The sequence below is a fragment of the Dendrobium catenatum genome, unplaced genomic scaffold (genome assembly GCF_001605985.2).
Source record: "Dendrobium catenatum unplaced genomic scaffold, ASM160598v2 original_scaffold_6507, whole genome shotgun sequence".
Lineage (NCBI taxonomy): Eukaryota > Viridiplantae > Streptophyta > Magnoliopsida > Asparagales > Orchidaceae > Dendrobium > Dendrobium catenatum.
The window spans coordinates 160,263-175,950 of NW_021324968.1; the positions used below are offsets into that span (position 1 = coordinate 160,263).

A 15,688-nucleotide genomic window follows, 5' to 3' on the forward strand; every position below is an offset into this window, starting at 1 on the left:
AGATAGTTTGGATGTCCAGGTGATTCAGGAGAAAAATAAAGTTTTTCTTACTGATCTTCCAGGATGATCCTTCTATCATCCAGATGATTATGTTAAATCAATCTAACCTTAATTACTTTTCTTAATCACCTGATTAATTTATACATGATTGTAATGAATCGTCCAGGGATGATATGGGATCATCCTATATGATTATAACAAAATTCTATAAAAAAAAATCTTGCCTAAATGAGTTTTTGGCAATATGAGTATTTCTAATTTGAGCATATCATCTAGGATGATGGAGTGTATCGTTTATAGACGATATGCTTAGGCAAGTTTACATAACCAGATGTTCTATATTAGAGTTTCTATTTTTAACTGATCGTCCACCGAGACGATATAAAATATCCTGTACGCATATGATCAAAAATAAAAAAAAACTCTAACTCTCTAAATTTCTCCTTCTGAGTGTGTGTGTGTGTGTGTGTGTGTGTGTGTGTGTGTGTAAGGTTACTTAGATTTAGGGTCCACTAAGATACATTGGACTCAAGAAAAGGTAAAAATGCATTGAAATAGAAATTACAGACTGAAACAATCCTAGTCTACCTGATCTTGAGCTGATTGACGTTCCAAGCGAACTTGTGAACCTGAAAGGTTAGTGAGCTGGGCACATAAAACAAATATGCATGAATGGTAGTAGTCAAGGAATTATAATATTTGTTATCATCAAAATCTTAGTGCTTGGGTCCAGATCTACAACACTTTTCTGGATGGGGTTATAATCCTTCTCTTATAGAGATTACTCTTCCAAAGGATTCAAACACTCATAAATTAAACCAATCATATTTTTGAATTTCAATCTCTTTCAAGTCAAAAGACAACACTTCCAAATATAGAATCCATTCTGATATATATATATATATATATATCATTAGATATACTCTTATGAGTTAAAGGATTAAGTTTCCAAAACATATAGGTTTGATGCATCCCTCAGTCAAATTGAAATAATGCATTTACACACATGTAGTATGAAGCAAGATGCTTCAAAAGCTATTGCAATAGAACTTAAACATTAAAAGGGTTATTATATGCAAGGGGTAATATATCTAGACATGGCGAAGTTTAATGAGGATTTGGAAGAATTACGAAGCAATGATATTAACAAGATATATGACTTTGAAAGAGAAGCTAAGGTTGGGTGGGGTATTCAATTTTGATAGTGTCAAAATTCCTAATATCTATATAAATGATCGCTTGTGTAACTCATAGTCCCCTAAAAGAGATTTGATGTGTAAAATATATTATGCAAGAACTGTAAATGAAATGCAAGTATGATTGTCTTATATTAGCATACTAATTATAAGGTAAATAACTATAAATCATTTAAGTATAAAACGTAAAATATATTTTGCATGTGTATAAGCATTAGTCAATGTGTTAAATTCATTACACAAATACACTAAAATATCATACACACATGTGCTCTGATCGTCACATATGATTCCTAAATCCAACGGTTCGAGAATGCTGAGCGGGTCAAATATTAAAGTTTCATCCTCCTCCTTGGAATGACTGGAGTCGACCAAACTTGAATTATAAGATGCCTCCTAAACTGCTACATAATGCAAATATTTTTCAAATGACTATCAAGTTTTCTGGATGATAGCTATGTTGATAGAATTTCTCAATCGTAGAGGGCCACAAATTTTTAAAACACATCCCAAATTCCTATAAAAATACAAGAGACTTTAACGTTGCCCTGATGATGATCGTGTTGACAAAAAATCTCAACCAGAGTGGACCATAAACTTTTAAAACACCACCTAAATTCCTACAAAAATACAAGTGACTTTAATGCCACCTCAATGATGGTTGTATTGATAGAAAATTTCAACTATATTGGTCAAATCCTAAAGCTAAAAATATATGTATATAAATTCTTAAAATAAAATCTATCACCTAAAAACTTAAAACTAAAACCAATACACCTCCAGCAACCGTTTGTCAGAGGTAATACTTTTAAAATTAATCTCAGCTCACAAAGAGCAAATATTTTGTTGGGTGTATCAGTAAGATTCATCCTCAAATAGTCTCTAGCTAGTAGGGACATGAGAAGTTCCATCTGATAAGGTGGTTTGTCACAAAATGACAATATTATATTACGATCACGGCCAAAGCACATATTTTCCCTAATGGTGTCAAACCCTTGAGTGATGAATCATATGGTATACTTGATAGGCATAAAGCCCTCTATTAGCTAAGATAGATTCAAATGTATTCCCTTAAAAAACACCACCTCATGTCTATAATATTTTTGGATGAAGCAACCCATGGTTGCCCTGTCGAGAAGGTGCTTTCTATTATGGGTCGATTACCTCCTATGACTAAGTAGACTAGGGATTACGATAGCCCGGGTCTACAAAATCATGTGATCTTAACCAGGCTCATATTTATTCCTCCATCATCAGTTTTAAGTTTATGATGATAATTTTTTAAGTCATAAACTTCAAAATTCATATCCCAACTTCAAACCCTAAAACTGTTGCTATTATACACTAGATTTGCGACCTATGCGACCTATTTAATAACTAGTCTTAATCGAAAGTTCTCTTCATTATCGGGAGGGGTAATTAACTTTAGGGGCTTGCTCCTATAGGAAACCTAAACTCATATGACAAATTCCTCGCAAAATGAGGGCAATAAATCTAGGCAATGTTTAATTCAAAGCCCAATCTACCTTTAAAAAAATCACCCGGAACCTAATATATTAAAACTACCCACAATAGCAATAGGCGAAAGCTGTGAGTGGAGGCCATGTGCAAATTTTTGGAAGCCCACAGAGGCCACCAAAATTCATACTAAAAATACAAAAACCTAAATAGCAAGGGACTTGCTTTTAGCTGGACTATAGGGAATTGAACTTGAACAAATCACAAGGAATCGAACTTAAATGAAACTGCAGGGAACTGGATCTTAAATTTATGCACAATCACACTAAAATATAAATGCTAATTAATGGCCTTATCATCTAAATGAAATTTGTAATGAATGAAACATATTTATAAACAAACATAATAAAGTTGTAAAGAAAATATCATGCATATTACCAATGTTAGTTGACTTGTGAAAGATGTTTATGCTTCCTACACATAAAAAGGAGCATCTAACGAATGTGACTTATTCACAAGCATGAATCAGGAAATTTGCAATCTAGTGAAGTGCTCATAATGCAAGGGGGTTCATAATGAATGTAATTAGGGGTGTCAATTTCGGGTCACGAGTCGGGTTCAAGTTGAACTCGAAATTGACCCGGCGCTATTCAAGTGAACCCGAACCCGACCCATTTTTAAAAACTGGTCAGTTTTTCTGACCCGAAACCGACCCGCTTTAGGTCCAGGTCAACCCGACACAACCCGAATGACTCGTTTCCAACAAAAAAATTGCTAGTTTTCGGGTCAAAAATGGGTCTATCTCCTCTTTTTCGGGTTAAAAACGAGTCTGTCTCATCTTTTTCAGGTCAAAAACGGGTCAATCTCGGGTTGCCGGGTCAAAATTGGGTTTTCAGGTCAAAATCGGGTCGTCAAAATGGGCTCAAAGGGTTAACCCGAACCCGACCCGATTTTTGAAATGGGTTGAAATGTTGAACCCGAACCCGACCCGTTTCAGGTTCGGGTTGACCCGAACCTGAAATTTTCGGGTTGAGTTTGAGTCGGGTTTTCGGGTCGTGTCAAATATTGACACCCCTAAATGAGTTGCATACAAGAGATTGTAGATAACAAACTATGAATGTACTAATGAAAGTGTTAACTCACTAGAGGAATGGTACAAGCAATGAATGTGTAATGTAATAAGTCATTTACAAATAGACAATATTGGAGGATTTGTGTTGAATGTGTTTCATCTTCTTGTGATAATCTTTCCCACAAGAAAATTTAGTAGAATTCAACATTGCATGATGGCTCGCCTACAAAAATAATGAACAACTTGCAGCATAACACAACAACCATTCTACAGACGTGAACTAGAAACAATGATAATGAGGTAAGCTACGAATGTATTAGCCTTCTTATGCTCAACATCAGCCAGCTTGTTCAGTATTAACCAGCTTGCAAATGTATACAGCAATTCCCGTGAACACTGAAATGCAATCGAATGCAATAATTTGCCAATCAACATGCATAAGGAAATTAGTGGTGAATATAGCCTATTTGGTGGCCCAAATCAACATATGAATGAATAAACTAATTTTCCTGAAAACAACAAAGCCTCTTGCAAACATGCATAGTGTAGCATGCGATGGATGCTACGAAACTCTACAATCAATAACAATGCAATGGCAATTAAATACATCGATCCTCTGCAAGTAAAGGCATACTACCTGCAAAAAAATACCAGTTCCCATGAGTTGCTGCAGGAAACCTATCATGCACACAACATACTATCTACGGGCAAAAACAGAATAACTTCAATAAATGCAGACACATATGAGTCGTTGTAAGAGATCCGTCGTGTACACCACATGCTACCTACGAGCAAATATAGAAGAGTTGTAGCAAATGCAAGTACCTAAGAGCTATGGTAGAAGATCCATTGTACACACAACACTATCTACAATAAAGCATATAAACCCATGATAAATGCATGCATGCATGATCTGCTATAGGGAATTTGTCAATGCCAGACAGCTCATTTGAAAGTAATAATAGGTGACCTACAGCGCAATGCTAAAATTCACTTGTAAGCAAAAGAAATGAATCAATAGTAAAAAGATGCAGGTCATTGATAAATTGTAGTAAATATGCAACGCCAGACTGTCACACTAGATAAATCAACTCGCTTGCAAACAACATGTGGAAGACTTTTGATGCAACATGCTGCTCCCTTGCAGGACAAAGTACACTACCACATGTTAAATACCAAAGAAGATGGTAATATGCAAACGATGAAGTGAACTAAACTGCATTGTCGATGCATGATAAATGAGACCCAACGCGCTGCTAAATAATGCCACTGAATCCTCAATACTTATAAAAGCGGACAAAAGGCATTTATAGGTTTCAAAATAGAAAACTGCGTGCACTCAAATGACTATCATTTACACCACTGATTGTCGTCAAGACTTTTAAAATGCACTCCTACATGCATTACAACGTGCAAAACATATCATGCATGTAAGCTTGCCATTCAAAGTTTGTCCGTCTTCACCATGCCATTTTGAGGTTATTTGGAAACCAATCTATTTGAAATAAATCAAATCAAGCTTTGATTTGATTTTTTTTTTTTTTGTACCTCTTAAAGAAAATGATGGTATATCTGATAAAATTCTTTTTACGATCACTGCAGAAACTTAGAAAGTACAATATCGATAGACCATCAATCACAATCATCAATCTTCGAAGGAAGATAGGAGGAAAACTTCTAAAAACAATGAAATCCAAAAAACTCCCCATGACGGCCGGATTGTTATTTCTAGCAGTTCAATACATAAATTTTGTTTAAAAGGTTTAGTATTAAAACTTCTTTTCTGAGTTAGCCAATATCATATTTTACTGGCATAACTTTGCTAGAGGGATATGCTGCTTGGTCTTCTTAAATGACAATGGAAGTACTTTCTCAAGGAAACTTGCCAGAAAGCTTCCAATTATTTGGACTTCCCATATTTAAAGTTAATATTAGGCTTCGTTTGGGACAACTTTTTTATTCCTTTTTAAAACAGCTTTTTTAATATAAAAATTAAAATTTTTGTACATGAAACCTGCTTTAAAAAGTAGAAAAAAAAAGCTGTCCCAAACAAAACCTTAGTCTATAATCTATAATCTATGTCTTCATAATTGGAAAAAGAACAAGAAGAAAAAAACACAACTACATTTGAAACTAGCATTAAAATATTATTGATCCACAAAGAAAGCAATAGATTTCACAGTTAACAAGACATTACTTTAGATAGAGTAATCGAAGTAATTCATTGAGCACTGTGGGTTTCTCAACTTTATTTTATAGTTTATCTATATGTATAAATTGGCATTACATGACCTTCTAGTCCATGCTTAAAAGACCAGCTTCTTGATAGCATCTAACTGAATCAGAAATGGTCTCCCTTAGCGTCCTGCACTTCCATCCAATCTTCTTTAATTTCTCTGAACTCAAATCATTTACTTCATTCATTTCAGGGATACTGCCAATTTATACACAAAAATGTAGATAAACAAAATGTGCAAAAATAGGAAGAATGGTAGTAGTTCTTAGATTAAGATAATGACGAGCCTTACTTGTTATGGTAATTGAAATTAGGATATATGTTCTTCAACATATCAATCAAGTCAGCAATTTGTATCTGTTTTAATGAGCAAATATAACGTCCAGAAGCATCAGGCTCCTCATACACCAGAAGAAGTGCATTGGCGACATCTCTAACATCCACAAATGATCCGCTACCATAAATCTCTATCAACTCAGGAGATCCTACAAAAGTTGATAATGAAAACATTAACCAAAGTAGATTATAAATTTTTTGTAATTATTCAATGTTTAACTTTTGGGTAGACAAGATTGGCTAGATGGATTGTTGATGCATATAGCTAAACTAAGGTTTCGTTTGGGACGGCTTTCTTACTGCTACGTAAAAAACTTTTTAGTACAAAAATTAAATTTTTTTACTAGAAAGCTACTAAAACGCAGAAAGAAAGTCGTCCCAAACGAAGCCTAAATATTCTTTATTACTGAAAAAGTGTAGATGATGACCTTTCAAAAAACTGAGGAGCAAAGAGCTGCTATGATTCACATTTGATTGTAGCAGCGGCCCAAAAACCAGACTTGGACAGATAGTAACAACATCTAGTCCATGCTCCTGTGCATGTTTGAAAGCCTCCTTCTCAGCCAATGTCTTGGAAAGGCAATACCAACTCTGCCAACACCATTAAAATGTATAAATAAAGTGAATATTTAAGATGATTAACATAAATGTGAGAGCAATTTCTTGATAGTGAATGTCCTGAGAAACAACTATGACTGCTTATGTGCTGCAAATTCAAATAAATGATGGCAAGATATTATATTAGTAAGCTAAAAATAAGAGCTAATCCTCCATCGTAAATTTGTTTTACCTTAATTGACTTTAGAGTATAATTGAACGGTTTGAGTGAGGACCAAGTTTTTAAGATGGAGATTCAAGTCCTTCAATATATCTTACATGATTCAAGCACATATATTCATTGAGAATATCTTTTCACAAGAAAGCAATGGCACTATTATTAGTCATTTTCTTGGATTGTAAAGATTTTGTATTTCCTGTATTTTCTAGCTATTGATTGGTTTGGATTGCAAGAATTTTTTTTTTTTTTAATTTGTGATCATCATCTATGGTTGTGGGTAATCTCTCTCTTTTGAATCCTTATTCATCATACCATCATAACAACTAGTGGTTGTCAGAGAATTGTTTACTTTAAAAATGCATACATGGAATGGGATTATGGTGAGTTAGTCTTGTTCATGAAATCGTTTTTTTTATTTTGAGGCTTTGAGCATAGTATACTTCTGATGCATTAAGGGTATGAGTTTTTTCTTATTCTCTAAATCTCATTTTATGTCTTTTTGGATAGATCATCTCTCCTCTCATGGATATAAATTTGGATGAAGCCGAATCATATAATCTTAGTATCTTCTATGTTGTGTTTTATCTCTGTTTTGTTTTTTTTTTTTATCAAATATTCTTAATCTTATTGATTTTTCATCATTCAAGTGTTTTGAGGTCCATAATACAAAAACTTCGGGTATCAGTTCATATTTTTAAAATTAATTATCAAGAAGTTTGAGTAGTTCAATGGTCAAAGGATTTGGCCTTCGCAAAAATTAGATGACCGGTGTTTATCTCCAACAATATTTTTTTATCATGGCACTTATTGGTCGTCAAAGATGATAAAAATAATGAATTAGGATGAGAAAGAAGATGAAGACGACAAAGCAATTACGATGATGCAACTATGTTTATAAGCATATGAGGTCTTATTGAAGCTCTTAGAAAAGTTAATCCTTAAAGGTTTATGGCTATAGTTGGCATCATTGTCTGTGATCTAAATTCTCACGAAAAAATTATATTAGAAGAAATAATTATATTTGATTTGCATGCTGAAAATACACCTACCAAGTCACATATGAATCAATGTGGTTCAATTATTCATGATTTGATGAATATTGATGTGACTCTAGTTGAAGTGGGTTAGGTTTTATTATTGTTTTGCTTTTGTTATACTTTGGCAAGTACACCACGTTTAAGAGAAGAAATGTCATAAGATTATAAAATATGTAAATCTATATTTTATTAAAGGATTTTACCTCCAAGATTGAGGGTATTGAAAACAAAAAGTTGAGAGATTATTCATTAGGGACATATCATTAGTTACAAGGTCTACATCTAAAGATTAGTCTTTAAGGTGAAATAAGGCTTATTGTTACTGTAAGAAGCAAACGAGAAATTAAGAGCAATTGTTATGAATTAATAAGGAGACAATAGATATGTGAAAACCATCTAAAGGGCAAATCAATATATGTTAATATGGAAATAAATTGGGAAAATATAGTTTCTTATGATGTAATAACTAGTGACTATAGGATTCAAGTTTAATGATTAATGAATTAATTACTTAACATAGTCATGTAATATAGTTCAAGATAGGATGTTATTTTCTAGATATGAGTAAAATGATTATCCTATATACACATAAAAAATAATATTATATTACAAATTTTGTCATAACAATATATATTTGAAAATACTTGATAAAATGACTAAAATTTTAGTTAGGTATGAGTAAAATGATATGGGTATTAGTCATGTACTTGATTTGAAAATGAATCTTCTATCTTTGAGTGCTTTAAATGATGTAAGGTATTTGTTCTACAGTAATGACAATTCCATCAATAGTTGGTAAGGATTCTTTTGTTGTCATTAAATTCAAGGGATGACTTTTTTGCGTAATAAGAACAATTTAAAAAGTCTCTTTAACTATATTTTCACCTCTACTTTAGCATCATGATTTGAAAATGAATCTTCTATCTTCGAGTGCTTTAAATTCAGGCAGTCAATTGACCGTCGGAATGTTCTATCTACGACGCATTTGCTGGCAACCTTACAGCCGATCATTGCACTGGTAAATTCCAGTGTTCTCTCTGATTTATTGCCACAAAAAATTTCCGGTCTTTATAGCCACCGGTAAACCGTCAGAAACTATCACATCCAGAAAAAGACCGCCAGCTTCAATTTCATACGTGATTTATTCCAACGACTTTCTAACCGCCGGAAAACCGCCATAAATTTTAAAAACAACCGAAAAAGAGCCTTTTTTGCCTGAAATCTCTGCAAGTATTGAGCGTTTTTCCTATAGTATTTCCTTTGTTGAAGAGAACATCTTTATGCTTTTGCTCATATTACTTTTATTATCGGCCTAATAACACCTTATATTAGTGTAGGGTGTTAACTTAACATTTACAATCTTCTTATTCATTGGCTAGTGTCGTATGATAATTCTCTCACCTAATTTCATGCAACAGAGTTCTTCAATGCCCTTGTTCATAAATCAATTCAAATGGAGCCATAACAATACTTCACTCTCTATTAACTTAATTCAGCTAGCCAATGTTACTCATAAAGCACTTGATCAAGAAATCTACTTCACTTGGTGACACCAATACTAACCCCTTTTTAATTTTCCTTTCAATGAATATTTCTTTTTTGGGTGGTATATTTATCTAATTGAAATGGCTCCTATTAATACAACAACAACATCAAGCCTTACAAGAACATTAATGAGAGGAAATTAATGCTCCACTTCTTTAACACAATTGGCGTGTGTTAGCCATCACTACATATAAGCTCATATATGTACACTAAAATCATCCAAAAAAAATAAGAAGAGGTTTCCAAAATGATTGAATCATAAGAAAAAGTTTTTTTTTTTTAATGTCAATAAAAGGTTTGCTTACCATACATTGAAATCCTTATGAGAAGCTTTGAAGAAAGAGTAAAATATTAATTATGATTTCTTCTCATTGCCACCACCTTCATGATTTAATTCATCCTCAACTCATTTTTTCAAACCTTACTAAAGAAATTGGCTCCTAGAAAATATATCCTTAATCTCCTAAGCATCTTAAGAGAGCCTAGCCAGTAGCCATCCACCAATTTGATCAAATCACTGATCTAAGCCACTCCCAGCACCTGCTAGTGAGTCTTCCTAATGAGGTTCCTAATTATAAAGGAAAATTGGTGGAAGTAGATCCAAAGAAGTTTAATCATAATTTAGCCCTAGTAATAATACCATAATTTGAAAAATGATGAGGCATCTACCCCATAACATCTTCATCAACAAAATCAACTATCAACATAGTATGCCATTCATGGAGATAATATACATAAACTCTCCAAGTATTGTGAGGCATGGATTTGTAAGAGAGGAAAGAACAATTTTATTTATTATATCAAAATAGGGAGTTGTTTACTTTGATTTTTCATATACTATATATGGAAAATAATCATGGCACCTCAAGCCATTACTTCCATTGCCCATTGGGGGAGAGAGTCATACTCCCAAATAATATGAGAGTAATTGAAGAGTTTTCTATATGGAAGACATCAACATCGAAAGGAACTCTATCAATAGCGTTGAAATTGTTGGTATCCCTTATATTAATTATAGACCTAGGTTTGAAAAGCACTTCTCAAACTCTCTATATCATAAATCCATTTTGATAGAAAACATTTAACTATAAAAATGTCAAAGAAAATCCTCAGGTCATTATAAGGACAACTGTTGATAGAAGAGAATGTAGTCATCACCATTACTAATATAATATTTAATAGACCATAATTTGATGGATGAATTTTTTACGTATGCACAAAAGGCTTTTAATTGTCGCCTCATATCAAAAAATCTAAAAAAGAAAAATTATATAGAAATATTGAGTGGTTGACCTGCATCATAAAATTAAATATTTAGGTTTAACACAGATTTGATCACAATTATATTTGGCCCACCTTTTATTTACTCCCTCGTAGATGTTACACATATCAAGTATTTTGATAATTATCTTAATAAACGACGGACACACTTGAGAGAACATGATTGTTTACTTGATTGGATCAGATAGTAGAAGTTGTAGCATTTAATTTTACTTGACCACAAAGATTTGCCATTGATTTATTGGTCAACAGAGTTGGTAATAATGATGAATGTGGACATTTAAATTGGAAGGGGTATTACTACATCCAAATTCCATGAAAAAGATTGAAGGCTTCTTTATCATGGGGGATCATCAATCATCTCCAACTATCCTTTATCATCCTCTTTAATAAATAAAACTTCGTAGAATTGGGGAAAGTGCAAAATTACGTTTTTTTTTTTCTAATCTCTCCCTTCTCATATAAAAACATCTAAAATAACTAAGCACGGTGATTTGATAGACACTTTGCAACATAGAACTAAAGGATATAAAATCATATTACATTGTGATTCTGGATGAAATAAATAATAATTTATAACATAATAGGATGCAAAATTATACCTATTATCATTATATTATAAATAGTAAACTATTTTTAATGTAAAATATTTCCTATATTAAAAAGAAATACATATTTCTCAAACATATAGGAAATAAATTACCTTAGTCTCCCTGCAAAACTTTTCATCTGACCAGCTACTCTCATCCAATACAGTGTCTTGTGGCCAATCTGGATTGCATGCTATAGCAGCAGCAGATGCAACAACCACAACTCTTTTCACATCTGCCTCTGAGCATGCTTTGAGTACATTTTTAGTGCCCACAAGAGCAGGTCTTATTATTTCTTCCTGAAGATATAGTATCAACGTACCATTCAGCCAACAAAAAAGGTTGAAAGAATAGAATTCACAAAACTTGATTCAAACTATTATTACCTCTGGATTTGACATTCCAGTTAAAATAACAGGACTAGCAAGATGGAAAACTCCTTCACAACCAGAAATGGCTGCCTTAATAGCATTGTAGTCAAATAAGTCCGCAATAAAGAGTTGCAGATTCTCTGTGGCCTTATCCAACTTCATCAAATGGGAGGTATCCTCAATACCTTGGACAAGTCAGAGCTTAATAAGTATACCGATTTTATCAAAACAATAAAGAATTTAACAATTCATTTTCCATGCATAAGCACTATTAATATGAATCTAAAATTACATTTCGAAGCGCAGGGCGGCGTTGACGGCTAGGTTGGGAGAGAATGCAGTAAGGGCGGCGGCCAGAGACATGATTAAAGTGGAGAAAACAAGGGCGTTTTTGCAACCAAGGCGGGAGTCGGTGAGGGTGGCAAGGGAGAGGCCGCCGATGAGACATCCAGCGTAGAAGGAAGAGGCAGGAAGGGCGAGGCGAATCGGCGACGAGCACTCGAGGGAGTAGTCAGAAACGGTGGAGATTTTTCGGGGCTGGGAGTAGGGCAGGAGGAGTTGGATGGGAGGTTACAAGGTCTACTGAAATCGCAAGTGGAGGAGGTGCAGGCAGCACCACGGCGGTGGTTTATCAGAGAAGACGTTGATAAAGGCCAAATTCAACAAGATGGATAATGCTTCCCCGTCACCGCCAGGTGAAATTACCGGCGGCCACACAGTAGACATAAGCCAAAATTCAAATACTACTTAACTGATAAAGTTATTATATTTTCATGCTCTTTGATTTTCTTTTATAACTTGCTTTTAACACTGATAACATGGATTACTTAATTTCAAATAAATGGATGAAACACAAACAAAAAAAAAAGGAAAAAGTATTTAATTTTTTCATTAATTTAAATAAGTGAAAAATTCTTGGGTTTTATTTACACTGAATCAATCTAATAACAATGAGAAATTTTAAAAAAAAAAGTCTTTTATATTTTAAAAATATGCTAAAGTCAAAATTCTTAGGGAAAGCTTGAGAAAAATAAATTTTGTATAAATTTAAAATTATTTTTTAAACAAAAAAAATTTCTAAACTTTTTAATCTAATGATAATTTTTTTATTTGACCAAAATTTATTTCTATATAAAATTTAAATTTAAATTTATAATAATTTCATTATGATTACAAGTTAATAAAGTTATTTGAAGCTTATGACATGTGTTATTTAAAAATATTAAACTTGCTAACAACATATATCCAACTCTCCTACTTCTCTAGAGGACCCTCCCCTATAGCTTACTTTTTTATTCCACAACAACTTAGCTTTTAGAGTGGGATAAGTTCTTATTATATGAACTTAATTAACGATGACAAGGCTTTATTTAGAACAAATTTTTACTGATATTTAAAGTATTTTTGTTAGTATAAAAATGTATTCCAAAAACACTTAGCTTTTTGGTTTTTGGAAAATAGATTTTTTTTTTCATATATTTGGATTCGATTAACCTTAATATGTAATTTTACAATAAAGAAAGCTAATACAATTTGTCCATCTTTCATTATGGAAGGATTTTATTAAATGAAAAGCTTATTCAAGCATCAATATAAGAAAGAAAATGAATTAAATAATGTCAATTGATCATGGTTATTCAATGGTGAAGATGATCATCAAAGAATTTTCCACTCTTTAGGGGCAGTTAGCTTCTCATTTAGATATCTATGTCATCAACCAATTTGATATTTCTCATTTTCTTTATAACTGAGGCTCCTGCTGTCATGCCTTTCTATTAGTATATACTTCACACACTTCTTTGCCTCACCTTTCCTCCTATGTATTAGTAAATTCTTACTAGGATGAATATATATTGAGCATTGGAAAGGAAATAGTAACTAGACTTGATGGTTGCACTTCAAATATATTTCTTAGCCACTCAGAACATCATTGTTCTCAAGTTCGTGTAATTTTGATCTTACAACTCCTCTTGGTCTGGTAATGAGACAACAAACATAACTATTTTAATGTATTTTAACATTCTGAATGAGATGACAAATAAAACTATTTTAATTTAGAACATTGAATAAAATTTTTGGCTCCACCGCTGCTAAGGTAGTTTAGTATTACTTAGATTCAAACATCTTTTCTAGATGTAAAAGTTTTAATTGGCGGTGCTAATTAACAAATTATTATCAAAGTTATTTGATAAATCATGTTTTGCCTTAGGGGACTTTATAAAGATTGAGACATATTTTTCTTTGCAAATTAAAAGAGATGTTGTAGCTTCTACAATTAATCATAGGGTTCATTTTGGATGACTACAATTTTTTTATAAATATGATTGTAAAACTATTGTGAAGAAAATAACTTTTTAAAGTTACACTGAAAAGCTATTTCATAGCATAAAAATTGATTGAAAGTAGTAAAAAGTAATGGCCAAATAAAACTTTGTTTGGAATAGCTTTTGAACATTATTATTTTTTTTTTTTCAATTTCACGAAATTTTATACTAGAAAATTGTTTTGAAAAATAACAAGAAAACGATGTTAAATGTAGGCTAAAAATTATTATTAGGATCTGAAAAATAAAGCAATAATAAAGCTGTCATAAATGAAGCCTTATTCATTGGTTAAACTCAGATAGCATCACAATAGTCACTATCAAGTTTCTCGAGGTACCTAACAAAAAAAAAGCAAATTTCTCTAGGACCAATTCCTTGAATTAAATTTAAATCAAGTAGCTTAAAATATGCTAATTATAATTTTTTTTATTAATAAGATTCAGCTTTTTTATATATTTATTGCTTGTTATAAAAAAAAATTAAAGATTTTTTTTTTAAATTAGATATGAAAAACTTAAGTTTGATATTTTAAAAAAAAAATTAAAACCCTAATATCTATTTCAAGCTTGAATAAAAAAGCTTAAGGGTAAAAAAAAAAAAAATTGAAGGCATTTTTCAAATTAGAAATTTGTGCCCCCAACAAATAAATAATTCTGACTTTGTCAATGCCTATGAGTTGCCCATCTATCCAACTCCACCTGACCTGTTAACTATATATATAATAATTTTATAACGATAGGTCATGAAAAATAACGTACGAGGAGCTCTCTTTTTTTTGGGACATTTAGGCCATTTAAGGCAAACTCACACACACAACGCATACACAAAGACTCGAACATTGGACCTCTTAGTTGGAAGCCTAAGCTCTCAACCAATACACCAAGGAGATTTGTGTGTACGAGGAGCTCTAGAAGCAAACAACAAACCTTTAAATTTCATGACTAATACCATATATATGTATTAAAAAAGAAAAGAAAAGATGTAGCTAGTTAGTACTTGGATCTCTGATGGTGCCATGAACCTTGTAGCCCTTGGAGAGGAGAAGCTTCACAAGCCAGGAGGCAATAAAACCTCCTGCTCCAGTAACACAAACTCTCCTCATCTCACTCATTGCTCTCTCTTTGATCTGTTCGGTTAAGAGGATCCCGCTCATTCATTTATTTAAATCAAAAGAACAGGTTGAATGGTCGTCGACATTTGTTCTTACCATAGAAGTCGTATTTGGACTGGTCATCGGCCATTACATAAACATTTTTGTCAAAGTTTGAACTTTAGGATTTTTGAAAAATCAACTCGTATTAATAAGTAAATTATTCAGATTTATTAGGAATGAAGAGTTAAAAAGAAAGAAAATTATAATGATAGTTAAATAATAACTTAATAAGTCTTAATTAAATTTAGTGTTTAATAGTCATATTGAAAATTTTAATATTTAGGAGAAAAGAATTTTCCAAATTGATTATT

The 15,688-nt window shown here is 32.4% G+C and overlaps 1 protein-coding gene across 2 annotated transcripts; it reads right to left on the reverse strand.

The window, feature by feature from the left end:
* Positions 1–5,833: 5,833 nt before the first annotated feature.
* Positions 5,834–15,349, reverse strand: LOC110113666 (tetraketide alpha-pyrone reductase 1). Of its 2 annotated transcripts, none has more exons than XM_020846334.2 (6): positions 15,221–15,349; positions 11,916–12,085; positions 11,643–11,828; positions 6,727–6,889; positions 6,255–6,447; positions 5,834–6,160 (listed from the first exon to the last, which is right to left on the reverse strand). In XM_020846334.2, the coding sequence occupies exons 1-6, from the start codon at positions 15,333–15,335 to the stop codon at positions 6,022–6,024; spliced, it is 966 nt and encodes a 321-aa protein (XP_020701993.2). In that variant the 5' UTR covers positions 15,336–15,349; the 3' UTR covers positions 5,834–6,021. The 2 variants fall into 2 exon arrangements, with proteins under 2 accessions (XP_020701993.2, XP_020701994.1); XM_020846335.2 differs by lacking the exon at positions 15,221–15,349 and adding an exon at positions 12,193–12,531.
* Positions 15,350–15,688: the final 339 nt, after the last annotated feature.